General features: G+C 35.6%; 1 protein-coding gene across 1 annotated transcript in view; it reads right to left on the reverse strand.

The window, feature by feature from the left end:
• Nucleotides 1-495: 495 nt before the first annotated feature.
• LOC149805863 (legumain-like) overlaps nucleotides 496-27,287 on the reverse strand; it is a 48,927-nt gene continuing 22,135 nt past the window's right edge. The window contains exons 5-13 of the mRNA XM_089950584.1: nucleotides 26,542-26,617; nucleotides 24,520-24,582; nucleotides 21,641-21,710; nucleotides 19,509-19,627; nucleotides 18,707-18,796; nucleotides 15,724-15,819; nucleotides 11,955-12,071; nucleotides 7,986-8,162; nucleotides 496-3,256 (exon numbers count right to left, since the gene is read on the reverse strand). Coding sequence (XP_089806710.1) covers nucleotides 3,152-3,256; nucleotides 7,986-8,162; nucleotides 11,955-12,071; nucleotides 15,724-15,819; nucleotides 18,707-18,796; nucleotides 19,509-19,627; nucleotides 21,641-21,710; nucleotides 24,520-24,582; nucleotides 26,542-26,617 — 913 coding nt within the window. The 3' untranslated portion in view covers nucleotides 496-3,151. The remainder of the gene's footprint in view (nucleotides 3,257-7,985; nucleotides 8,163-11,954; nucleotides 12,072-15,723; nucleotides 15,820-18,706; nucleotides 18,797-19,508; nucleotides 19,628-21,640; nucleotides 21,711-24,519; nucleotides 24,583-26,541; nucleotides 26,618-27,287) is intronic.

A 27,287-nucleotide genomic window follows, 5' to 3' on the forward strand; every position in this document is an offset into this window, starting at 1 on the left:
CAAAAAAGGGACTAGTTTCAACCGAATCTGTCAGGGATGCCATTCAAGTTTATAAAAATAAATCCACTGTCAACAGATACACCTTGGCTTAGAATGCAATAAAGATAATGTGACCAAATTTTGTAGAAAGCATCCTTGCACAAGTACTTTTCAATTTTATACAAATGATGTTCATTTGCTGTTATGTATGGCTAAGGTTACTATAAATAGTTTAAAAATGTTTAATGTTTCTTTTCAAAAACTGCTCAACAGTACACACACACACACACTACAGTTGTGAAATATATGTCATGGATTGTTACAATTCAAGTCAGTGTTTACAAGGTAGGTCAAGGGGCACAACTCTAAGCTTATCAATTGATTAGCCATACAACTTGTATATGGAAAACAAGTTTCTAAGTCTGCACAAGAAATAAGCTAGGGGGAGGAGAAACAGGAAATTAAAAAAAACAATGGCATATGCATGATCATATGTGCCTTAAAGAATTAAACAACTTCTTGTTCAGTGAATAAAGATTTAATTCAATCAACTTTGAAGCAACAAAAGAGAAATGCAGATCATAAGCCATACATTGTGTTCTCTACAACATCTACTGACTTACAAATAATCACAACAACAAAAATTTGTTTAAAACAAGAAAATGTAGATTAAATTAAATAGATATCTGATATCACTAGATCTCTGCAGAGTTTCAGATTTTACACAAAGAGAAAAACTTCATGTTCGACTGACAACAATTTAAGAAAATCTTGCACTTTTTCTTTAAAGCTTAACATCTTCTTTTATGCTTTAAACAGACAATAAATATTCACAAAAATGTACATTTTCAGAAAATTATTACACTTTACTAAAATTCTAACCATCTAACTGGACTGTACAGTAAACATACACAAAAGAAATCATTACATTTTACTACATAGGCTAGGATAAATGGCTGGATATTGAGTTTATTGCCTAAATCTAAGCCCAAAGTAAAGTGTTTAAAATTGTATACAAAACATTAAACATTGGTGGGGTAATCAAACATAAAGACCAACATACTTCTAAGTACTAACATTATAAACAATCAGCTGATAGCATTAAAACACTAATCTAAAATCTATAAAAGTTGGAAGAAAAACAATCCGAAAACACTTTCAGCATTAAACAGATCAGATACATATTTAATTTTAAAAAATGCCGATTAAACTACACAAAAGATCAACTGATATACAAATGCTACAAAATAATAAAATTTTGGTGATAAAAACATGCAATAAAGTGTATCCACCTAAAATCTAAGGCATGTTCCTGAACTCAAGACAACATAAATAAAACCTTTACTTTCTGTTAAAGCTTGCAACCAAGCTTGACAAAAGAGGGGTCAACTGGCACCCTTTATTTGAAAAGTAGGCCCATGACTAGAAAATAATGGGAAAACCAGATAATAAAATGAGATTTCATTTCCATTGTCTATTTTATGTTATTTGCATCAAAAATCAAAGAAATATCTCCCAACCATACTCTAACAGTGAGGAAGAAAGTCTAAGTCTGCAACTGTATGCTGCTCCACTATTACAGTCATCAGTCTTTGCAAAGTTTCAAATAAGTGTGTGATGATGTTTGTCTTTTTTCCACCATTATACAATCCAATTCTATGTCAAAGTTTCGCTTTCTGTTTGGCTTTCAGTTTTTGTATTTAAACAGTTTCTTCACTGGAGTTGCTATACATGTGGTCATTTTTATCAGTCATCATGTAAGCACGATACTTGGGTAGAGAAAGCAGTATTTAGCTTCCCATATCTACCCGTTAGTGAAACGTCACGGCAAATATAAATGATAAATGGCACTACATATGCAACTGGATGCATGTGCTTACAACAAAAAACATTACTAAACATTTTCTTCTGGTTCAAAATGTTAATGAAACTGGAGTGGAAGTTATCTCAATACTTTACTTCGGATTTGTTTCCTGTTTTATCGTAGAGGCTATTGCAATCTGATCACATGATGTCCTTATTCTTAACCTCCCAATCAATAAAAAATATTATGGTATATATCGAGTATATGATTATTTCTAGATGATCCCAAGCTTTGCCATACATAGGATTGGATGAAATGGGGGAAAAAGAGACGGTCAGAACTTAGTAACCATTGCAACTGAAACTGATAGCCTGATGCATTTTGTAAACTTCCATAACAATTACTTAGCAGTTTGGAGAGTTATTAATTGGTTGGCATATATGTATCAGAAAAATGGTTAAAAAACTGGCCTTGTTCATTTTTGGGGACTGCTTTCAGCACATTCAATTGCTTCCTGCAGGACTCTTTTTTATTGCGCACAAATCCTGCATATGTGTGTACTGACTGAATCACTAAGCAAGTGTATTCACAAAGAATCCTTCTAAAATGTCAGACCTGGTCAACAAAAATTTTCTTTAAATCTATTGTGAAGGCAATACGTACAAGAGATTCCAATTTCTCATCTAACAAACCAAATTAAGAAAAGTGAGAATAATGTTATATATTTTAACCAATCAGATTACCAGTAAATGATAAGGGTTGAAAAAATGCTTATTCACTTTGGTATCCGAGATAAAATACATTTGTTCATACAGCTCTTAATCATAGGAAAATATTATGGTGGACAAGTCAACAAACCTCAGAATAAATTTTCAATAATAGCACCTGATTCTGAAATCTGGTTCTATAAACAACATTATCAGTTCATAACTATTCTTTTCATTAAAAGCACCTGATTTTGGAATCTGGTTCTACTGCTTTAGTACAATTTTGTTACTGAAATTTAATATATATAAATTAATATATATAACTTTTCACAACAAAACCACAATTACATAGTAATGGAAATAGTGGTAACTAATTTCTTTTAAAAATCTTTGCAAGAATCAGTGCAAATTTTGATACTGATAGGAATGCTAAAAAATAAAACAACATCCTAAAATCAACAAATTCCTCATAAACATGTGCAAATTGGCATTGCTTTAATTTCAAACCTGTAACTGATATATAATGACTGAATGGAATGTAAAATGTACAACTTTAGTTTTTCCCTCAATCAAATTGTTCTTGATGGGATTTTTGACTGATGTTTTTCACTCTGAATTAGTTTGGAGGAGTTTTGCGCAAGCCAAAGCACCATCACAGCCCTCAGTATCCACAGACCTTTGTGATGGCCTCTTTGATGGTCTCAGCTGGTACCCTCTCTTCACACATGTTGACAAACACATACAGGTGGCGCAGTGCATAGTCATTCTGAAAAACACATGTACTTTCAAAGCACTCTGGAATGACAGCTATGGCCATCAAGATGGATCAGCAAAACAATAAGCATGCAGATAAAGCTATGATGCATCTCGCTTAACTTGCAACAATTTTGGCAATAAATCTTTAAATAATCAAATATGATGGTTTGTACATTATTTTTTAAATTCTTTTTTGGGGGTTTTTGTTGATACAAAGCCACATAAAGTTTCATCATTTGAATATGTACTTAGAATTAACAAAAGTTTGTACCAGAACAAGATATTTTTTTGTACTCTTTATGTGCTCAGGTATTTCAAAGCATACACTCTTCAGCAAAGAGTTTTTTGAGATGCAAACAATGGTGGCAGTGATATATTATGTTGTATGATCTGATGGACTGCAATAGGTACCAAGTTCAGGGCTCAAGTACTCAAAGTGGCAGACTCAACTTGGTCTTGAGGTCTAAAAACTGCAGTCACCAACAGCACTAGGTCAAAACAGATCAGAGAACATGCCTAACCACCCACCCACCAGTTTTCAAAATTTGAATACAAAATATTACTATATATGTATTCAAATTTTGAAAACTGGTGGGTGGGTGGTATATATATAGTAATATTTTGTATTCAAATTTTGAAAACTGGTGGGTGGGTGGTTATATATATATATATATATATATACACCTCCATCATTAAGAAACGCCAAGTTTGCTTTTACATGTAGCATATGGACACTAAAATATGCATAACAACTAAATTATGTTTCTCCACGAATACTTACCTGATCACATTAATATTAGGACTACAACCCTGATACCTCCCAAATACATCCCTAGATCTTATATGCCTATAATATATGCAAAGGGCAATAACTTTCTCATTACCTCCCCTTGCTGCCACAATGTATCACGTTTTTAATCTGAGCAAACTACCAATGACGAAGCTCAGATAGTAGGGTGGATGGGAAGGTCTTAAAGTAATGTGATCAGGTAAGTATTGGAAAGATTAGATTCCCTATGTGATCAATAACCCACTCTTCTACTTAATGCAACACATCTCTATCAATTTAAGATGATTACTGAAACCTTGTCACCATCAAAATTGACCGGCAAATCCAGCAAAGTTAAGCGGCTGTGCTAATTCAACTATGTCTGGTGGTCATCTGGAGCACAGACACAGGACCTACCAGATTTAGGTTTTGTCTATATGGAAGTAAATCCCTGAGACAAAACTGGAAAAGGTTAACTCTGCTTGCCAGCCAACCGCTTCCATGAAGTCTCAGATTAAAACACTGCATTCAAGCACGAGGCTTCCAGAGATAGCTCTAATTTCAGCTGTTGAATTCCTCATTAGGTGCTTTTCTGGAGACATCAGAGTATCCTGAGTATAAAACTTGCTTAAGCCACAAAGACTGCACTTGGGAAGTGATATTTTGGTTTCCCTCCTTTATTGGGGAAATGTTTACTGGTTACTACAACTTGTTTCGGTTAGCTTCAAATAGTGTTTGAGGGCACAGACAGGATCTGGTGTGGACACTGTTCTCAGTTTATCATTACACAAGAAAAAGCATACCACAACTCTGTCTGCCCTCTGGTTCTTGGCAACAAAGTATGACTGTGTCATGAGGATCAATGAACCATCCATTCTGAACTGAGCTTGACTGAAGGAGCATGTAACCTGCTCACACTGTATGCTGAAGCTAAAGCTATCTGGAAACAGATTTAATATGATAACAGCTTCAGTAAGGTTTGATTTACTGGCTCAAATTTATCTGAACTGAGCCATGCTAACACCCAAGACAGATTCCATTTTGGAAACAAGGAGAAGAGTTATGGCCTATTAGAATCATAATTAACTAATAAGTCGGACATATCTTTATCATGATGGTTATCTCTTCTGCCATGATGCCTGAATGTGTCAGATATCACGGAACAGTAGCCTTTGATGGTAACTGGTGCCCACTTTTTCCCCACAAGGGAGTCAGAGAAAAAAGTCAGCTAAAGTAGGGATCAAGGTAAATAAGGACATGAAAGTAGACATCTGTTAGACTGAGACCGATGGCATATTCATGGCTTCTGATGGTGAGTTCAAATGATCTTGCCTGGTCTTTCTTGAACCTTGGCAGAAGAATGAATTTGTTGAGGCTACTCAAGTCTTTGACTGGCTTCAATTTTCCATTAGCCTTTTTGGTAACAAACAGCTATGATTAGAACCCCAGAGATTGTGTTTTTCATTCAATCTCTACTGCCCATTTATCAAACAGCGACTGATCTCCCGTTGAGGAACAGCATCCCTCTCCTGATATGACAAGGATATGACAAGGAGAGGAAGAAAGAAGCAGTTGGATAAATGAAATCTGAAGTCCTTCCAAAATGACTTGGATCTCCCATTCATTTTCTGGATCAGAACATTTTTGAAATTGCAGGAGTCTGGCACCGCACCAGTAGACAGGGTCAGTGGTGAGTATGTTATATCAGTGGCTAAAGACAAGAGGCTTGGAGTGGAGAAACTTGGTTTCTGTTGTGTTTTTTAACTACCATAATAGTTGAACGCTGGGTCAGGGAACCATCCCAAGATAACCTTATAATTAAACATTTCTGATTATTGAATAATCAAGGGACAATATACATAATGCATAAAAATGTAAAAGACACTGACACACATCCATATGGCATGCTCTTTCTTTTGACACACAAATTAGATAGACTAAGTCAAATGTACAGTGTACATGTGACATAAACTTCACAATATTACAGTGTTGGTTCCTGTTTACTGTATAGCACAAGTTGCATGTTCAGGATTAAGGCCAATTTTTGAAGAAATTGCTCTTCTTTTTTTAAAATTAACTTAGCAGTATATTTTTCAATGTTCTTATGCATTTCTTACTCCCCTATAAAGGGGGCTCCTAGACTGGTTTGTCTGTTCTTTGCCAGCATAAAGTCAATATCTGAAAGGCACTTAGGACATAAAAGATCCTTTCTGATTGGCTTGACTATTGTCCCTCCACTGTGGCAGGGACAGCTGTTTTCTAAAACAGGGATACGGTTGGAGCAGCAAGTTAGAGGGGTAATTGTTGAGCTGCCTGCTTCTGAACTTCTTTAAGGGGTGGGGCATTCTACTGCTAGCAATACATGCTATATTTCCTCGATGTTAACCTTAAAACAAAACTGCACCATCTCTATGCTGGTCATACAAGAATATCTTCATGCTGTCTGTGTCTCCTGTTTATGGTCTGCTTCCATTTTAGGATAAATCATTCCCTGTGACAATGATGATGCAATGCCACATTCTCTATATAATTCATGACCATTACCTTGCAGGTAAGCAGTGAATATAGGACAAGCTGGCTCCAATGGATGATTTTATTGTAGAAGTATGACAGCTGGTTTGCTGGAAATATGGTCAGCATTGTTACCAGCCACATGGAAGGTGGATTAGTTGGTTCTGATCCTGACTATGCCATAAGCGAGGTTGGATGGAAAGGTCTATCACTAAAGTCCTGTCGTAATATGCTTGTTTAGTGTTACTCATGGCGAAATGGACAGATCTACCAATAAGATCTCCATCATTGTAATTGTACATAGCCTCTGTCATGCTAGGAATCTATATCTAAAAGCTCTTCAAATTTAGAAGGATGACACTGTAGACCTGGCAAGATCGACACCACTAAGATCCACTTGATTGTAACTGTACATAGCCATAGCATGGCAGGACGGACAGATCAATCATTAAGATCTCTGTAACTGTAGAAAGATGAAGCCAACGGCCTGGCAAGATTGATGGATCTTTCAGTAAATCTCCTTACTGAGACTGATTGGCTGGCTGGATGGCCATCTCAACAGGTTAGACCCGTGTGGATTGCTCCAGAAGATGATTTAAAGGAATTTAAAATCCTCTTTTTTTGCCTTTATTGACTTTTGCAAAACCATAAGCCATACACTCTCAGACCACATTGTACACATGCTGTGTAGTACTGATGAAGTACATTTTATAGATACTTGGCAATGCTCATGTGGGTCTTGTTTGGCCTTGAACTTGTTGCATTTATTATACTTCATGGGCAGGTTTTACTGAAACAATAAGATAAAACAAAACACAACAAAAATGCATAAATTAATCATGCAGCATGTTAATAAGAACACCTATCACTAATTGGCTTAAGTGAGGAATAGGCAATGTGCTCAAAACCGTGAATAACATCATGCATCAACAACAGTGTACCATTTTGTTAAAATTTACAAAGTCAAACTAAAAGTTTTACAAAACATTTGATGATTTAAACAAATACTTACCACCTGTTTAGGAAGAAATATTGATCTAAATAAATCTAAACTCCAGTATGGATGGTCTGAATGTAAAACAAATTTGGCAAAGACTGAAATGTCTCGCATGATGTCCTTGTATGGAATCGAATCTTAAAAATAGTGACAACTAGTGGTGGCAAAGAGAGGTAATCAGCAAATGTTACTGATCTTGTCAATACGATACAGACACAAAAGATGAATTTTCATTTTTCTCAAATAATTAAGTCCAAATCTTGACTTGAGTCAAAGATGTATGTGACTCGTAATGTGGTACTCAAGAACTACCCATTATAGCACTAATAGTTTCAGTCAAGAGAGTGGGATTGATAATGGATGGGATTAAGGATATAAAATGACATAGGACAAGATTTGAAAGGGGTGTGAAGAGACCACTCCCTCCACTTCTTACTCAATCTACCCACATTTGGTACTGACCTTGGGAAGGTTGAGCTGTGGGCAGGTGGCAACCAGATGGTCGAGGACATATTCGTAACAGTCCCAGCTCCTCAGGGCATGGCGCACTCCACCATCCATCACACGGTATGTCTGGATATGGTCATTAGTGGCAAAGGAGGTGATCTTTTTAATGGTGGTCTTGACAGACTCTCGAGACTGAAAAATGAATGGGAACATCAAAAAGAATATAATGGATGGAGATACATTATTGCCTTCATATTGCGATGGTATTTATTACATTACAATTTTTTACATATCCCTCTGACACATCACTAATAATATAAAGAAATTGTGATCTTTAACATATCCCTCCCAACACATCACAAATAATACAAAGAAATAAGAAGCTGAGGGTACAGACATGATTTTGGTCTTCCATAAAAAAAGCTGAAAATCTGAAAGAGGGGTATGGGGGTCCTCCCCCAACGGGGTCTTGTGGGGCAGTGCCCCCGATCCGGGGGTCCAGAAATGCGTTTTACAATGATGAAAAGCTGCTCCTTGTGTCGAATTTAAAATGTTTTTCTTTCAACATCCTAAAAAATGACTGTAGAACTGCTTAGAATGGGCTTCTAAACATTTCTACTTTTTCCTGTTAATGTGGACATATTGCATTCATATTCCCCATGAAAATTCAAGTCTTTCAAAACGTTGTTGTTGTTATTGTATGGTTTAATGCCATTTTTCAGCACAAGATAGGCTATAGGCCAGTATAATTGGTGGAGGAAGAACCCTGGAAAACCCCGGGAAGAACCACCGACCCACGAGAAGCTACTGGCAGGCTTTCTCACGTTCCCACGTTAGCCGAGCCTGAGACTTGAACTCAAGCAGACAGAGGTGAGATGGCAATGATCCGTAACAGTGAGCGCTTTAGACCACTCGGCCACTCGGGGCCCCCTTTCAAAAGGTAGATTTTCCACTCCTGAAATTAACAGCCAAAATCTGATATAACCCTGCAAGAGTGACTGCCCTTGAACAATCATTCATTACAGTATTCTGTTGTTGTATCACAATTTCCAATCATAATTTTATCTGCAATAAATCCAATATCCTTCTGGAGAAAATAAAACATCTGATAAAACTAATCCAAAATGTTCAAGGCCAATTACTAAAGTTACTGACCAGAAAAATTCAAGGAACAAAAGGCCCAAGTGGCCCTGATCTTGATCAACTGTCTTAAACAGTTTAACAGCTGACCAATTCACTAAGCAGGTTTGTGTAGTATCGTAAGAATATAACCCAATGTAAATTATCAATCTATGCAAACTATCACCCAAACAATAAATAATGTTAATTTTAACCATTTTGAAATATATCCTGATAAAAATTTGTACTAAAGATAATGGCTCAATTTATGCACCTGTTTGATCATAATCTGGATCATTCAAGATCCTGATGATGATACTGAAAATTGATGACAAGACTCAACATGCATAGGCTTCAGTAACCCAGGCAATCTGCTCCCCATGCATGTCAATTGCTTTGACTTGTACAAAAATATTACAGCTTTAGATAGAAGTATGGTAAGCAGATAATGACCGTCGTCATGGAAAAAGGCATATATGGGATAAATATTAATAATAGTGGCTCAACAATTTAAAACCACATACATATCATGTAACTGTATCTTGGGTATTTTTGGCACTAGAACACTTATTAAATTTTATAACTGGAGGATGTGGTTTACTTTGGCCCTCATTCTTTTGGTGGATTTGAGAACACCATGGCATTATTGTTGGGGAAACTTTGTAGCTTTTAATTTTAGCGAAATATTTCCAGCCCTATCTAATGTTATATGCATAATACCCCATTTAAATAATCTATACCTTTCTTCAATGGGTTATTTAGCATAAATGTAACACCTCAATGATGATTTCACATGTTACAACATCTGAAAGGGTACATAGTGGGTACTTCTCTTCAGTGTTATAAAATCTATAAAGGTAAGTAGTAGGTACTGTTCTCCACTGTTGTAACATATGCAAGGGTAGGTAGTAGGTACTTTTATCCAGGTTCACATGTTATTACATACCCATTTAATCCTGCATGGCTTATCTGGCATTCAATACAGATGTTTAATCTGTAATTCCGTATCACACACCTAAATTTATGTATCATACACCCTGCTTGGAACCACTTTTACAACTTTAAATATTAAATAAAAGTCCACTTGCAAAATATCCTGAATGATTTGTTGCTATGATTTTTAATTATTCAATGTAATTTTAAGAAATGCAGTCATGTTTGGAGAAAATGGCTGCTTTCGCCACTGGGGATATGGAAGAGTACCATAAGCAGTGATGACCAGTTTATGTTCATTTCACATATCTAGGCCGAGATATCAGAGATACTTGAGAGGGACAACAATATCTTGGGCAGAATGTTTACAATGAGTTTTCTGATGAAGTTGGTGTGCAAAAGTGACATCAAACGAGAGAGACAGACAGACAGACAGAGAGAGAGCTTTCACTTGTACTGAAATTTCTAAAAATCCAGATAAAGTAAGAAAGACTGAGGAGTCATGTCAAAATTCAAGGCATGGTTAGTGATGATCAACATTCAAACACCTTTACCTCATTTTCCCAAGAGACTAAAATAACAAACATAGCTAAAATCCATTTCAGCTTCAGAGTTTCACAAATATGGTCTGCAGGATTATATTCTTTTAAGGAGCAAGTTAAAGTGGAGGGACTTACAACTTGTTTATTAAAATTACAGAGGAATCAAATCTGAATGCCTCTACTCCATTCTCATACAAGTGCTATTCAACGCCTCTACCAGATTTGCATGGAAGCGGCTTTTGATCCCTCTACACCATTCTCATGGAAGCACCTTTAGACACCTGCTGTAAATGTCAGCCATTTTGGCTGGTTTTCGAAGCACCACCTTCAGGGAAAACCCCCTATTAGATACTACATTCACTGATGTGAATAACCATTATTTCAGATCACGTGGTCGCTGTACAAGATTTAGTCATAAGCTGCTATTTAAAGTAACTGGGTCATACTCTCCACTCTCCAAAATGGAGGCTGCAGATGTCATTCAGTATTTTCTTGAGTTTGCACAATTAGAATCATTACTATGAAAGCTTCAGCAACTTTGGTAAAGGCTCTGACATTGACGTAGGAAACAATTAGTTTTTATAAACTATAAAAATTCAGCATTTATACTGGCCGCCATGTATAGCCTATCTTGTGTTGAAAAATTGCATTAAACCCTATAACAACAACAACAATAAAAATTCAGATGATTTAGTGATGTAGACATAGAAAAGGAACTTGTAAATTTTGAGTATCAGAAATGGCAGCTACTGTTGGTCACATGGCTTTCAAAGCACATAAAATATTCATCCTTGAAAAATAATTATAATGCTATACAATTAGATTTTACTCTTAAATCTTTCTATACATAAAAGACGGTTACCCAAAATGTAAAACGGTTACAATTGATGTTAAACATAACATGTACTAGACTGCTTAACAGTTAACAGGCAGGCCTATTTGCATGGAGTCAAATAGGTAACAGTTGTTCTATTTATAGTGCACTGCACTGTATAACTTTGGTACATGTAGATAACTGGCTAAAAAGCCATATAGTCTATGAGGAAAAGGGCTAAGAGAAAACTTTCTTGTACAAATCTCACAAAATAGTCTATGTCATGCATGGAGATACGATACAGACCTTTCTCAAGGGCACACCAAGTCAGCTAACCTGGGGGTGGCCTGAATGGGTATTGAATACACAATCTTTGGATTATGAGTCATTTGATCAACCAACTGAGCTACAGTGACTCCCACAGAAGACAAGAAATATGACAGAAACATCACAGGCAGGTGATACATTCTGTACTGCATTAAGAGCAATTGAAACGAGTCAAAATCACTCAACTTTTGATTAAAAAAATAATTTTACACTTGCTAGGTTGTTACAAAGCTTGATTTTTTTTAATACCTTGATAAGGTCTCTGAGTTGTTCCTCCAACTGTTCCCTCTGTGTCTGTGAAGTGGCAGCCTCTAGTCTTCTCTCCAATATAGCCAGGGGCACATCTTCTGATGGAACAGCATCGGCCTGAAATGAAAGTGTTCTGGGTAACTTACTTGATTCTCATGCACAGTCTCTTGTAAATACTTATGACATTGCCTGATATACTGCACACTGAATTTTTCACATTTTGTCTAATAAGTTCCAGTATTTTTTTTCTATATAATCATTCAGCTAATCAATGAGATGCCAAAGTTTTCAATTATATGCCCCTCCACCATGACAGTCATTGGTGTTTGCAAAGTTTCGGTTTTCATGTGATTTCTTAAATGTGTGTGAATGATTTTCTTCTTTGGTTCCATTATTTTGGAACTCAATTCTTTAATATATGTTTTACTTCCTGTTGTACATTTGTCGAACTTTGTTTGGATTTTACAAGCTTGTTGACTAGCATCATCATCTCCGCAGAGATCTGCATTGTCATCATGGTGTAAACATAATACTGGGGTAAAGAAATTAGTTATTCATTGTATCATTGCCATCTCTTAGTGAAACTTTGTTGCCTTTCCAAAAATAAGTGACACTGGGTTATATTATATGACAGGAGGCACAAGACTTATGAAAAATGCTGAGAATGCACATTTTCTTTCAGTCACAAATGTAAATAATACACAGGTGGATGTTGTACATCATTTAAATTTGTTTCATATTTTCATTCAGGTTAATAAAATTTGGCAGGATTTCAAATTTATTTTCAACAAGAAATATGGTACACCATCATTGTTCAGATGATCCTGAGCTTCATCATATAGGTGAATGGGAGGAAAACACACAGACATGCTGAGAACAGAGACTGTTGTAATTGGAACAGATAGCTTGATGAACTTCTTACAATCTTCAAACAGTCACTGAGCTGATCAGGCACTTAAAAATTTGCTGGTGCATCTGTATGCAATTAAAAGTAAACCACATAAATAGTTTGTTGTTTTTATGTCACTTTTGGCACACTCACTTCTTTACTTGCACGAATCCTACAATGGTACATCCATGCAAATCCTACAATGGCATATGTATGCAAATCCTACAATGGCACATCCATTCAAATCCTACAATGGCACATTCATGTAAATTCTACAATGGCACATCCATGCAAATCCTACAATGGCACAGCCATGCAAATCCTACAATGGCACATCCATGCAAATCCTACAATGACACATCCATGCAAATCCTACAATGGCACAGTCATGCAAATCCTACAATGGCACATCCATGCAAATTCTGCAATGGCACATCCATACAAATCCTACAATGGCACAGCCATGCAAATCCTACAATGGCACATCCATGCAAATCCTACAACCATGGCACCTTCATGCAAATCCTACAATGGCACATCCACGCAAATCCTACAATGGCACATCCATGCAAAGCCTACAATGGCACATCCATGCAAAGCCTACAAATGGCACATCCAGGCTGAAATACTTCAAGTATAGTGGGTAAAGTAGTATAAACTCAACAGGAAAACTGAGATCAAATCTAGAAAGTCACATCACTCTGTGTTGATCAGAAAGCCCTGTTACTATTGATCAAAAAGCAGTCACTCTTGATTAATCATGAAAAGCCATGTCACATTTTGTACTTATCATAGAAAGGCCTGTCATGCTGTACAGATCAAAAAGCCCTGTCACTTTGATTTGATGAAAAACCCATGTCACTTTATATCAATATGTGCTGATCAGAAAGCCCTATCACTTTGCACTGATCCTGGAAAATTCCATGACTATGTATTGATCATGGAAAGCCATGTCACTTTCTACTGATCCCGGAAAGCCCTGTCATGCTGTACTGATCCTGGAAAGCCCTGTCACATTGTACTGATCAAGGAGAACCCTTTCACTTTGTACTGATCCTGGAAAGCCCTGTCACTTTGAACTGATCATGGAAAGCCCAGTCACTCTGCACTGATCCTGGAATGCCATGTCACTTTGTACTAGTCATGGAAAGCCCTGTCACTCAGTATTATTCAGGGTATTCATCTGAAAGCCCTGTCACCTTATATTAATCAGAAAGCCCTGTCACTTTGAATTAATCATTGAAATCTCCATCACTCTGTACTGATCATGGGAAGCCATGTCACTTCGTACTGTTCACAGAAAGCCCTGTCACTTTGTATGGATCCTGGAAATCCCAGTCACTTTGTATTGATCTTGGAAGGTCCAGTCACTTTGCATTCAGGCACTGATCAGAAATCCCTGTCAACTTATATTGATCAAAAAGCCCTGTCACATTGTATTGATCATAGAAAAGCCCTGTCACTCTGTATTATCAGAAAGCCCCATCACTTTGTATTGATTAGAAAGTGATTTATTTCTGATACTTCATGATTCAGAAATGCTGAATTTAAACCTGAATTACATGCACAGACCTTCCTCCTACATGTACCAATATACATAATTTTTGAAAGCCTACATTTAGCTTCTCAATAATAAAACTTGCAGCTACATTTTCATATCACTCATGTATTTACAGTCGACTCCACTTAACTGCACATTGGTTAACTGCACACTCCGGATAACTGCACGTAGTCAGGCCGGTCCCGTTTTTTCCCAATGCTTTTCAATGGAAACAAACTTCGGATAACTGCACTTCGCTTAAATGCACACTCCGGATAATAGCACGATAAATGTTCTGCCCGTGGCCCATTATTCATTAAAATTTTACTCCGGTTAACTGAACAGTGTATAGTCAGGATCAGTTATTGCCAGTCCACTGCTGTAGCGCTTCAAATAAGCCGCCAATTAAGCCAGTAAATGCGACTCTGTAAATGATTGACATGTAAAGGACGCCATAGGTGGTAGATACATGTATATTACCCTCCCCAACCAAGGAGCAATAGCATGGGAACAATCATATGTTGCAATAGATGACAGTCTTCAGACAGAAGGTGAAATCGACGACTCAGTAGAAATTGACGAAAGAAGTGATGACGATGACGCAGTAGATGACCAGGTTTCATCTAAAGTCGCTATTCAGTCACTCCAGAATTTATGCAGATTCATGGAACAGAGAGATTGTGAGCTGTTTGAACCGTTTTACAAAATAGAGTCGGCAATTCACCAACTTATTAGTAAAACTTGTGTGCAGACATCAATTGCTGATTTCTTTTGGAAATCGTCAATTTCATTGTGTTTGATTTAACAATATTACGTTAGTGCTGTTCATTGTAGACTCTTGTTTCATTTAAATAAACGTTGAAAAAGTGGATTCTAATCATCTTTATCCGTTATTCTTCACCTATATTCATGCCGTGCTGATTTAAAACTGTACTGTACCGTACTTCGGTTAACTGCACACTCCGTTGAACTGCACAGTCTCGTGACGGGCCCGAGGCTGTGCAGTTAACCGGAGTCGACTGTACTGGAAGCCCATGTGAGAGTTAAGGAAGCCCATGTGAGACCTAAGACACTGATTCTTTACTGAGCTGCTGCTTCACCAAAGAGTCCATTTCACAGGATTTATAAACATCGATAGTTGTAATAATATGATACGTACATGGTAACGATCTTTGCTACTACAACTGTGAATCCTGTTCTAGTAACATTTGTTTAACAAAGTTCTTGATTAAACTTGTGGATAAAATGGGTTATTTACAGTTCAATTACACCAAAAAAAATTTGTGGCTTTTATTATCTCTGAGACTAAAAAATAACATTTGTATGTCTTTGTAACTTACACATGGATCCTCTTCATCTGTGCCAATATTATTATCCAGAAAGACCGGAGATAGCTGATTTCCTTGAAACTCTGCCACAGTCATACTACCAATTGTCTGAATGAAAAAGGGTGAAAATATTACCAAATATTGCCTATTGGAATTTAGTTGGCCATACAGGTTCCAAAGAAAAGTAACAATATTAAAATGCTAATATGGGTATAGAATCACTAACCTTTTTCATCTTTGGCTATAAGATGAAGGGAATAGTAAATTGATAAAATACCATACATACTCATGTATAGGGCAGAGCAATTGTACACAAGACCAATAATGCACCAAATGATATGTGTCTATGCATTCACTTGAGATTAATCAGTACCAAAAACAACACAGACCCAGATCTGGCAGTACTCTATGAACCAGATGATCTTGGTCTATGTTGTTCGCTGATAGATCTGACACATACAGGAGAATATATAAGGTAATCTGGAATAAACAGCTGCAAAATTTGATTGTGGATCAGTATTATTTGTATATGTTCAGCAGGGTTTGATACCACGAAGTTCTCAAGAAAATTCGGAACAATTCTGAGGGTTTTTTCGGTGTCAAATTATTTTAAAATTATAACTGATATTTGATCTTTATCACTAATACAAACTTTAAAGACCATAATGATAGGATGCTCTATGGTAAATTTTGTTAATGTAAGCAACATTAATGGAACATTACATGCCTCCCCATTGTTTAAGAGTCTTTGATATAGATATTAGTAGGGAATAGTTTATGCTTCATCATTCATCAATGGATCTCAATAACCTTGACATTGGGTTAAGGTATGCAGTGTTGAACTAAACTATCTGACCTTCATACCCCACAATCTACACATTTGTTATTTTTCAAAGTGCAAGCCATCCAAAGTTTGGTGAAAGAACTTACTCAAGAACAAACATTATTCTCTAAAACCCATTTTTATTCTGATCTGACCTTGGACCTTTAGACTCCAAGAATGAATATGCCTCTTCCATTATCTGAAGTGCAAGCCCTCCAAAACTTTGGTCAAGGAGAATTTTTAATAAATGAAACATGTGCAGAAAACACCTTTGTTCTTTCAGCCATAGGAACCTTAACCCAAAATAATTTGGTTTATTCCTTACAGTAATTAAAAACCATCAGCAAAGTTTGGTCAAGATCTGTGATGTAGAACTTATATCATTGTGCAGCAATCATTTTTCACCTCTGAGATACAGTGACCTTGATTTTTTTTACCTTTAAGCCCAAAATCATATCAGTACCATCTTACACCATGTGCAAGTCATCCACAAAGATTAGTATCTGAAGATGGTGGACAAATCAAATTATTATGTTAAAAGCATCTTTTTTTCTTCAGTCAATGACAATGACCTTCAATTTTTTTAAAACTCCAAAATCAATAGAGTTCCCTTCACCCCAAGTGCAAGCCATCCAAAGAGTGGTAACTGTAGATGGTGGACAACTCAAGTCATTGTGTGCAAATGAAATCTGTAAAGACAGATTGGATGATATCATACAGTGATGGGCATATAAAAAGAATTTGTTGTATTATTTATAAAGGCTGTCATTATTTTATGGTCTATCAATGTAAATTATACAATTATCAATTTATATGTTTTTGAATTTTTCATCTGTGCACGTATTATGATTTGAAGGTTCAGGTTTGTGTATACATAATCTTGTTTTATCTTTTTAATGTTTCAGGACTGTGATCTGGTGACTGAATGAAATTAGTTAACCATGTTGTTGTTGTTGTAGTAGGGTTTAACGCCATTTTTCAGCACACGATACATGGTGGTTAGTATTAATGGTGGAAGAAGAACCTGGGGAAACCCCGGAAAAAACCACCGACCCATAAGAATCTACTGGCAAGCTTTCTCACATACCCACATTAGCCGAATCTGAGACTCACACCCATGTAGACAGGTGAGATGGCAGTGATCCATAACGGACAGCACTTTAGGCAACTTGGCCACTCAGTGCCTCAGTTAACCATGAAACCAAAGGATAATAATTATGATCCTAAGAGACCCAAACAAACCAAAAGAACTTTTATATGTATGAATGTATACCTGTGTGTGTGTGTTATTGGTAATACATCACCAATTAAAAGTTAAATTCTAAGAATGTAAAGAAAACTGCAAGGTTTTCTGTATTAGAAAGATAAACCATTCTGACTAAATGCAAATATGTAGTACTAAAATTCTGATTAGTGTTTATCAAGAAAGGTTCTTTAAAGATATTTCATTTTTATGACCATATCTAATGGTGGACTGGCACGATTTGTACTAAATTTAAAGATAATACATTTTTATGACCATATCTAATGGTGGACGATTTGTATTAAATTTAAAGATATTTCATTTTTATGACCATATCTTATGGTGGACTGGCACGATTTGTACTAAATTTAAAGATATTACATTTTTATGACAATATCTAATGGTGGACTGGCACGATTTGTACTAAATTTAAAGATAATACATTTTTATGACCATATCTAATGGTGGATGATTTGTATTAAATTTAAAGATATTTCATTTTTATGACCATATCTAATGGTGGACTGGCACGATTTGTACTAAATTTAAAGATATTACATTTTTATGACAATATCTAATGATGGACTGGCACGATTTGTACTAAATTTACAGACATTTCATTTTATGACCATATCTAATGGTGGACGATTTGTACTAAATTTAAAGGCTTTGAAAACATGTTTTTTCCTGTCAAATACTTCTGAACTGTTCCTGAGAAGAAGTCATTTTAAGGTTTTCTATTTCTTTAAAGATGACATTCGATGCCAAATTAGCATTATTTGTATTAATTTAAAAAAGCCCTGATACCAGAATATATTCATGCCAAACTGCAATGCTAACAACTATAAACCCTGTGATGTCAGCGATAAAGTGAGGCGAAATTACCTATATGATAATGCTTGAGGTACCAAACAAAAATTGATTCTCACCAAGTCTCCATATTCCATAACATGACTAGTGTTTGTTTCAGCTTTTGTAATCTTAAATTGCTTTTCTAGAGTTTCTGTGTTCAGGTCCTCCTGCAATTCACGAAAAAGAAAATGCAAATAATAAAAATAAAATAAACAATATACCAATTTTACATGAAATAGGCATGCAGATCACCAGTCTATGACATTAAACATGTAGATTCATTCAATGGACTGCATGATTAAAGGTTTAGAATAATTAATTAGTAAACAATGACCTAAAACGTTCTTTTGTTTTTCATTACACTTACCAATTCTGGTAATGGCTGAGCTAATAAACTATACTTTATATGAAGAGAAGGAGGTCTAATAACGGCTTTAAAATAAAATCTAAAATCAGTTACACAGTCATGTCCGCATCATAACAAATTAGTTGGAGTAACAAACCAATAAATTAGAATAAAGAAAATTTTCTTTGAATATCTTTTTAGTGTCAACTGAAGTATAATTTACAATTACAACGGAGTTATTCTGTGTAATCTTACAATAACAAGCAATTAATGTAAAATCTTGGTTGTACACCAAACTTAAAGGCCATAAACACTCCAAGTCACCTTGGTATAAAACTGAATTTAAACTATATAGTTATTCCAACATACCTTGTCTGAGTCCTGCATCCATTTGATAATGTAGACATCCCCCACATAAATCTCAAGGTATAAAACTGAATTTTAAAGTCTGGCATCCACTTGTTATTGTAGACTATCAGATAAGTCTCTAGGTATAAAACTGAATTTTAAACTATACAGTAATTGCAACATACCTTGTCCGAGTCCTGCATCCACTTGATACTGTAGACGTCTCCAAGATAAGTGTCCAGTTTCTTGTCGTAGTAGCAGGCATAGGATGACTCCTCAGGATTTGAAGCCGTTGTGGCATAAACTGCAATAAAATAGTTATCTCCCCTGAGATTGTGTATCACAAACTCCTAAAATGGAGCTAATTTATATGTACATCCATTCTATGGTCTAGTTGGTTCTTATCAAAATTGGCACTGAATGGACATCTAATATTGACAACACAGTGACACCAATGACACCAATCCACAATACAAATGTAACTTCTAAACAAGAGTCCCTCTAAGAGGCTGACACTCTGCTGGCCAAAATGAATTTTCAGGAATTCAGGATGAAACCATGTCTTCATTTCAACTGCTGAGTGTTGAAATTATCTCTGATATCCGTAAGTAATTATAAGATTGCCAAATTAGCTGCTGTGGTGGCCATTATGGATGTCAGATTGGCACCATCTTCTTTTAGGACCAAGTAGACTTAATAAAAACCTTTGGTAAAAAAAAACAGTTTCAATATGACCATAAATACTGGAGAAGTATAGCCAATATATCTGAGATGGCCATTGTGGCAGCCATAGCAACTGTATGATTGGCACCATTTTCATTCAGAACCAACTCACATAATCAAAAGATGTGTTTAAGTGAAACCCTGTTGATGATGTGTTGTTGTTGCTGTTTTCGGGTTTAACGCCCAATTTTTAGATATGCTATACATGGCAGCCAGTATAAATGGTGGAGCAAGAACCTGGTAAAACCCCCGAAAGAACCACCATCCCATGAGAAGCTACTGGCAAGCTTTCACACATTCCCACACAAGCCAAGCCTGCAACTTGAACTCACAAAGAAAGAGGTGAGATGGCAGTGATCCATTATGGTGAGTGCTTCAGACCACTTGGCAACTTGCCCACCCCACCAATGTTGATATGACCATTCATTTAGAAGTAGTGACATCAGGATTTTTAAGAGGCCACTGTGGTGGCCATATGGGATGTCTGTGAAGCACCAATTTCATTTTGGACCAAACACACACTGTAATGAGTCTTTCAATCAAGAAACCAATTCTGATACAACCATCCATTAAGCAGGAGTAGTGATACAATTTTCAAGATGGCCAATATACTGGCCATAATGGATGTGCAAATGGCACCATTTTCATTCAGGACCACAAGATATCATAAAGAGTCCTCTTTCTGAATGCCATGACAATACAACTTTTGTTCAGAAGAAGTAGCAATAACAAGATTTTCAAGATGGCTGCTATGGTAGCCATATTGGATATCAAATCAGCACCTTATGCAGTTAAGATCAACAAGCATTCCTATGATTTTTTTTAGTTAAACCAGCATAACTGATATGACAATTCATTAAGGAGCAGTAGCAAAAGCAAATATTTTCAAGATGACTGCTGTACAGCCATATTAGGTGTCAGACTGGACCATATTCAGTGGTGACCAACAAGACCTCTTAATAGGTTTTCTGGTGAAAACTAAAGCCAATTTAACTTCTCTTCAGTAGGAATAGTGATAGCAAGATTTTCAAGATGGCTGGTGTGGCAGCCATATTGAATGTCAGATTGGGACCATTACTATTTAGAACCATCTAGACATTATAAGAAGTCTTTCAATGAAAACCCCATGACTATCCATTCAGGAGGATTAACAATATTAAGATTTTCAAGAAACCACTGTGTTGGCTATATTAGATGTCCATTCAGTACCAATTTTGATAAGAACCAACTAGACCATAGAATGGATGTGCATATAATTTTCATGGCAATCCTGAAAGTAGTTTAGGAGGAGCACAATAACAAAATTTGGCTAATCGATGGATGGATGACAGACAACATACCATCCCTTATTATCCCTTTGTCAATGACCAGTAGAGCTATACAACATAACAAGAATCTATGAAAATTAATAAATTCAAGGAATTTTAAAAAATTTCTGGAAACAGTTTTATATAACAGCTAACTAAAATTAATAACTACAAATGATACAATTGTTATCAAACAGATCTGGAGTTTGTATAATATCCACCTGGCTCATTAAGCATATATCAGTGATAATTAAATTTGCAGCAGACATCCAAAATACATAACTTACCATTGATATCCTTTGGCAACAGTTCACTGAACATTGACCCAGATTCACAGGCTTCCACATAAAAGACCATCTGGAGAAAGAGGGGCACAATTACATCATGTCACATATAGTCTTTATCCTTAATGAATCAGTATTTATTTTCTACATTATTTATTGAGATTACTGAAACATTTAATTGATTACAATCATTTATAACCAGGCAGAATTGTTCCAAGCCAAAAATGGACCACTTGTACCATCATTCATAAATATCTGAAAAATCGTGATGATTTGCAATTATGACAAAGCATTAATTCGTAACATTTTAAGATAAATCATGCAAAAGCAAAGTAATCAAAATGCTGTTTGTAAATGGACGTGTAAGAGAGTTCTCTGAAGGTGGAAGCAGTCATTTCAGTGGCATTGACTCATTAACCCTGTGTGCCATATTTACACATCATGAAGCAGTGCCTTTCTTTCAAACTCTGTATCATCATTTATCATACACCAAAGTGGGTGAAATTACCAAAAATGGCAATGATGTAGTTGTATAATGATATCAAAATAATGTTGACTTTGTACTCACCTCAAAAAATACAGCTGGAAAAATAATTTTTTAGACCCTACTTTTTTTCTGGCCAATAATTGCAAGTTTCAGAAGTAGAGATTTGGTCAGGATTGGAGACATTTTGGCCTTTAATCTAGATCAGACAGGTCTGAAGTGCACAAGGACAAATGCACTAAACCTTTGCAAAATATATGATGGATTTCAGATTTGGAGTAAATTGCAGCCAGGACATGAAAATGGTGGGTCCAATAAAACAATTCCAATTTCTACTCTTCTGCATGGCTGAAATAATCTAAAACATCTTTCATAAACCTAAGCATCTGGTTACATGACAATCTCTTGGAAAGAGATGTGTATGGATCCATTTATAAGTAAATCCCAAAATGTGCATCCTATCACAATTGCAGGCAAAAATGAAAAGAATTTCCAAGGGGCAAAGAGTTAAGCAAAAGTTAGACTCAAAATTTTGTGTCAACTGAAATCAGTGGAAGAAATAACATGGAAATCCCTTCTTTTGGATTGCTCTACTGACTACTATGCCAGAATTACAATCTGTTCCACATTGCTGTAATAGGATTTTAAGTACATCAATGCCATAATCTGCTTGTTCAGAGTAATTTGATCAAATATCCTTATTTTTAATTTCATTTCAGATTCTAAGTTGGGTTAATTCAGTTTATCATAACCATTATAGGGCTCTATAGTCCTGCAGCACATGATCTGGTAGGAATAAATTGAGAAAAGAAATTAAAATTACACTCTATTTTGAAATTGTCTGTATTTTAAATAGTCTTGGTATTATGCCCTTTCTACATTTAATTTAAAAATACCACTGAAGGGGGTGGGTTGGAGTTGACCATCATACTATTTCAGTCCATCCAGCATGTATATCTGACTCGTATTTAACACCATTTTTGGACTTAAAATCATTCACTGGTATCTCCATTAACACTTTCTTGGCACCAATAATCTCATATATTTCAAAACTCTGAAAATCATTGGCATCATCACTATTATCAGCCAGTATCTGCCAAATGAAATCAACATCTGAACATGAACCAAGCTGGGAATCAGCTATTTTGGGTTTTCTAATTAACAGGTACTTTACACGTGCATTTGTAAAACTTCCTTGATGCACCCTTCAAAACTATGACAAAATGCTTGTTCCAGGACAAACGTGCCAATCAAATTTAGTTGAAGAATCATTCATGTCAAGTTGATGAACCTAGATGTGTAAACAGTTGACTACCTGAAAAAACAGACATGCTGAAACAAGCACTACAATACCTCAACTGGCGTGATTTGCAACACACACTTGGTGAATGGTTAAAAAAATATTTGCACTGCACTTAGTAGATATTTCTAAGCAACAGTTTAAACTAATTTGCTGAAGTTTTCGTATATAACTGCTCTCCAATTAAACAAATTTGTACAAATTTTGCCCAATTCATGCAACTGAATACTCTGGCAGTACCTCTGCATATTTAACGCATTCCACCCAAGATCTAGACTAAACTGAAATGACTACATCAAAATGCAGATTTCATAAACAGATTCTTTGATGGTATAAACTTCAACAATTTTGCTGGGAATAACTTCAGTGAGTATACTGGTAACCTTAGAACACATCAAGAGCAAATGCCAACACAAAAAAACCAGTAGAATGTCCAAGAAGATGACTGTTTCTCTTTTTTTGGAGCTAAAGAGCTGCAAAGTAATTGATTAGTTGAGGATGCTAAGCATTATTTACTTTGCCATTATAGTAATTCATTTACTAGACATAATAAGCATTACCTACCTTGCCAAAGTAATTCATTAACTTGTCATACTAAGCATTATCAACCCTGCCATAGTAATTAATTAACTAGGTATGCTAAGCATTACCTACCATGCCAAATTAATTCATTAACTTGGCAAACAAAGCATTACCTACCCTGCCATAGTAATCTGCCATAGCAATTCATTAACTTTGCATCATCTACCTTGCCATAGTGGGTCATTAACTTGGCATACTAAGCACTTTATACCTTGCCATAGTTACTCATTAACTTGGCATGCTAAGCATTAATTTCCTTGCCATAGTAATTAATTAACTAGGCATATTAAGCATTCTTTCTATAGTAATTCATTAACTTGACATATGAAACATTACCTTGACAAAGTAATTCATTAACTATGCATATTAAGCATTACCTACCTTGCCATAGTAATTAATTAACTAGGCATATTAAGCATTATCTACCTTGCCATAGTACCTCATTAACTTTGCATGCTAAGCATTACCTACCTTGCCATGGCATTTCGTTAACTCAGCATACTAAGAATTACCTACCTTGCCATACTTGTTCTGTTTATGCATATTGTTGATTGCTTTCATTAGTTGACTTGCCTTCAGCTGAAATAGAAAATCATGCAGTTGGCTTCAAAAACCAATTTAGATTTCAGCCAGTGGTGAAAACCATTTGTTCTGATTAGTCCATCAAACATCAAACTGTTTAACAAAAAGTTGGCAACATAATGGAAAAAGAATAGTTACAACTCAAGGTTCAAGTCAATATGAACAATGTCAGAAAAGCCCAGGCCTATCCAATGTCTCAGTTCAGTATAACATAGGGAACAACATTTCTCAGCAGTATCTAACCTATACTAGATAATATTCCAGTCCAACTGCAAACAACATAGACCATGATCTGCTGATGTATAAAGTACTAGCAGATCAGGGTCTATGCCATTTGTCTTACTGATTAGTCTTAACAAACTGCACAAACCCATACTTGCTGGCACATTATGTAATGACAGATCTGGGTCTGTGCAGTTTGCAGTTGTAATCAAGCAATTATATACTGTGTATAAATGCTGCAAGCTTCACTCTTGGTAGGGTAAGAGTTAAATTTCTATAATGAACTGATTTAATATCAGATATTTCCCACTGGGCACTTCAGTATTCTCCAGGTCCTGTTCCAACCAGAAACAGGTTTTTAAAATTGTTTTGCCATCTTTTTAAGGTTGAGATGGGATAATAAAAGTCCACTGATACTGTTTATCTCCTTTTGTACACAAAAGTCACAGGAGACTTTAAACCTTTATAAATTTGTTCAGTCTCCTGATTACAACATATATTGCACAGTAAAGCATATACTGACTAGTACAACATATACTGACTAGTACATTTAAGGTGTGTTGACTTAAGTGTACGGTTCTTCCTGTAAACACAAGACCAGTTCATAAAATTGGTTAAAATATGAGAACTCAATTATTTAGTTTAAAAGGGGGTAGATCTTTCCATTCTTCACACTTATGTATCCCAAAGGCAAAGTAAGTACCAGCCCCCCCCCCATACTGATTAAAACCAAAGTAAAAAATTCAGAGTCGATACTTAGTGTATATACGAGTTATCTTATCAAGCACTTATCAATCTCATTATTTTTTCACTTGCAAACTGAAGCAAATAATCACTGTATTAATTACCATCTCTTAAACAGAGGGTACTGAAAACTAAATCTTTTGAATGATTGCTCTGGAAACCCAATAATTCATGTACACTAGGCAACTAAAAACATCATCTATATAACCTGCCAGGGCAGCAAACAAAAAAAAAAAAACATTTTTGATCAAAATAGGTTGAATTACAAAGAGGCAAAACTTCAGTACATGGTAGCAAATGAGAAATTCAAGTGTCAGTAAAAGCCAATTTGGAAGTAATATTAAATTAGGAAATTAAATGTTGAGGAACATTAAACTAAACTGTGAAGCAAGATTGCATAAGCTAAATGAATACACACAGATCTCTTAAAAAGCCAATGAAATTCAAGTCCAAAGTTTATGTTTTGTAATTACTTGGTATTCCAAATCAATAAACCTGAACCTAATGTGCAGTGATTATGTTTTTGGTTTGTCTGGATCTGATCTACTGCATCCCTGCAAGAGCAGCAGTTGTGGAAATAGGCACATGACAATTGTATGACAGTGATACAAGAATGTCAGGAGCATCTATCCATAGCCTGCTTTACTCTGATAGTGCCAATTTTAACACTGGACAGGCTGTTAACATTCACAGTGCCAATTTTAATACTGGACAGGCTGTTAACACTCATAGTGCCAATTTTACCACTGGACAGGCTGTTAACATACACAGTGCCAATTTAGCATTGGACAAGCTGTTTATATTCATAGTGCCAATTTAAATAACACTGGACAGGCTGTTTACATTCATAGCTTTTGCATTCATACTGTAATTCTACTATAAATGGCAATGCTGGAAGTTACACCACCAAGATACAAAATGAGATATTGCTAATGATAATGAAATAACAAGCCTAATTAATATGCAAAGTCATCTGATAATATGACTTACCATATCATCTCCAAAAGCCAAAATGCCTGGAGCCCCATGGTCAACAAAATTTACAAATATATGATCATTGGGACCACTGGAACAGAAATATAAAAGCAAAATTAAGACAATAAAAGAAGTGTTTTCTTCATTCTGTGGCATACACAATGCAATTCTGAAAGCTTGAGGCTGAGAAATTTGGACACTTTAATATTACTGGTTGTGATCAAATCTAAAATTTAATTCACAAAATACACGCAATTTAATAAATAACTTGACCTTTGGCTTTCCAAAGGTTTGGTCACCATGCATTTATGTTCTTATCCAAAACATGCATTCTATAAGTTATAAAATGGAAAAATTCAATTAATAACTATGCTTAAGAAAGTTACCTTGCAGTTCTTACACAGTGGATACTCGGATATTTTTTAAGATTATTTTGCAAAATAAGGTGCAAGTCTCTTTTTTTCTTGCTGATCACAAGCTTTACATGTTAAGTGTGGAAAATATAAATTACATAAATGTAGATTACCAAAGGTGATAAAAGTGTCTTTGATTTCCTGTAATTCATGCAATAAAAAGATCTGCAAACAGGCAACCAGGTATTTCAAGCGTGTTGCTGTTACAAGATTTCTCCATTAAAAGGAAAAATGTAATGCATTAAATAGTATAGGTTCATGCTTTTTGATTACTTTGGACTGATAACAGTTTTCATGCTTTTTGATTACTTTGGACTGATAACATAGTTTCATGCTTTTTGATTACTT

The sequence above is a fragment of the Sinohyriopsis cumingii genome, chromosome 2 (genome assembly GCF_028554795.1).
Source record: "Sinohyriopsis cumingii isolate HCF-2022 chromosome 2, ASM2855479v2, whole genome shotgun sequence".
Lineage (NCBI taxonomy): Eukaryota > Metazoa > Mollusca > Bivalvia > Unionida > Unionidae > Sinohyriopsis > Sinohyriopsis cumingii.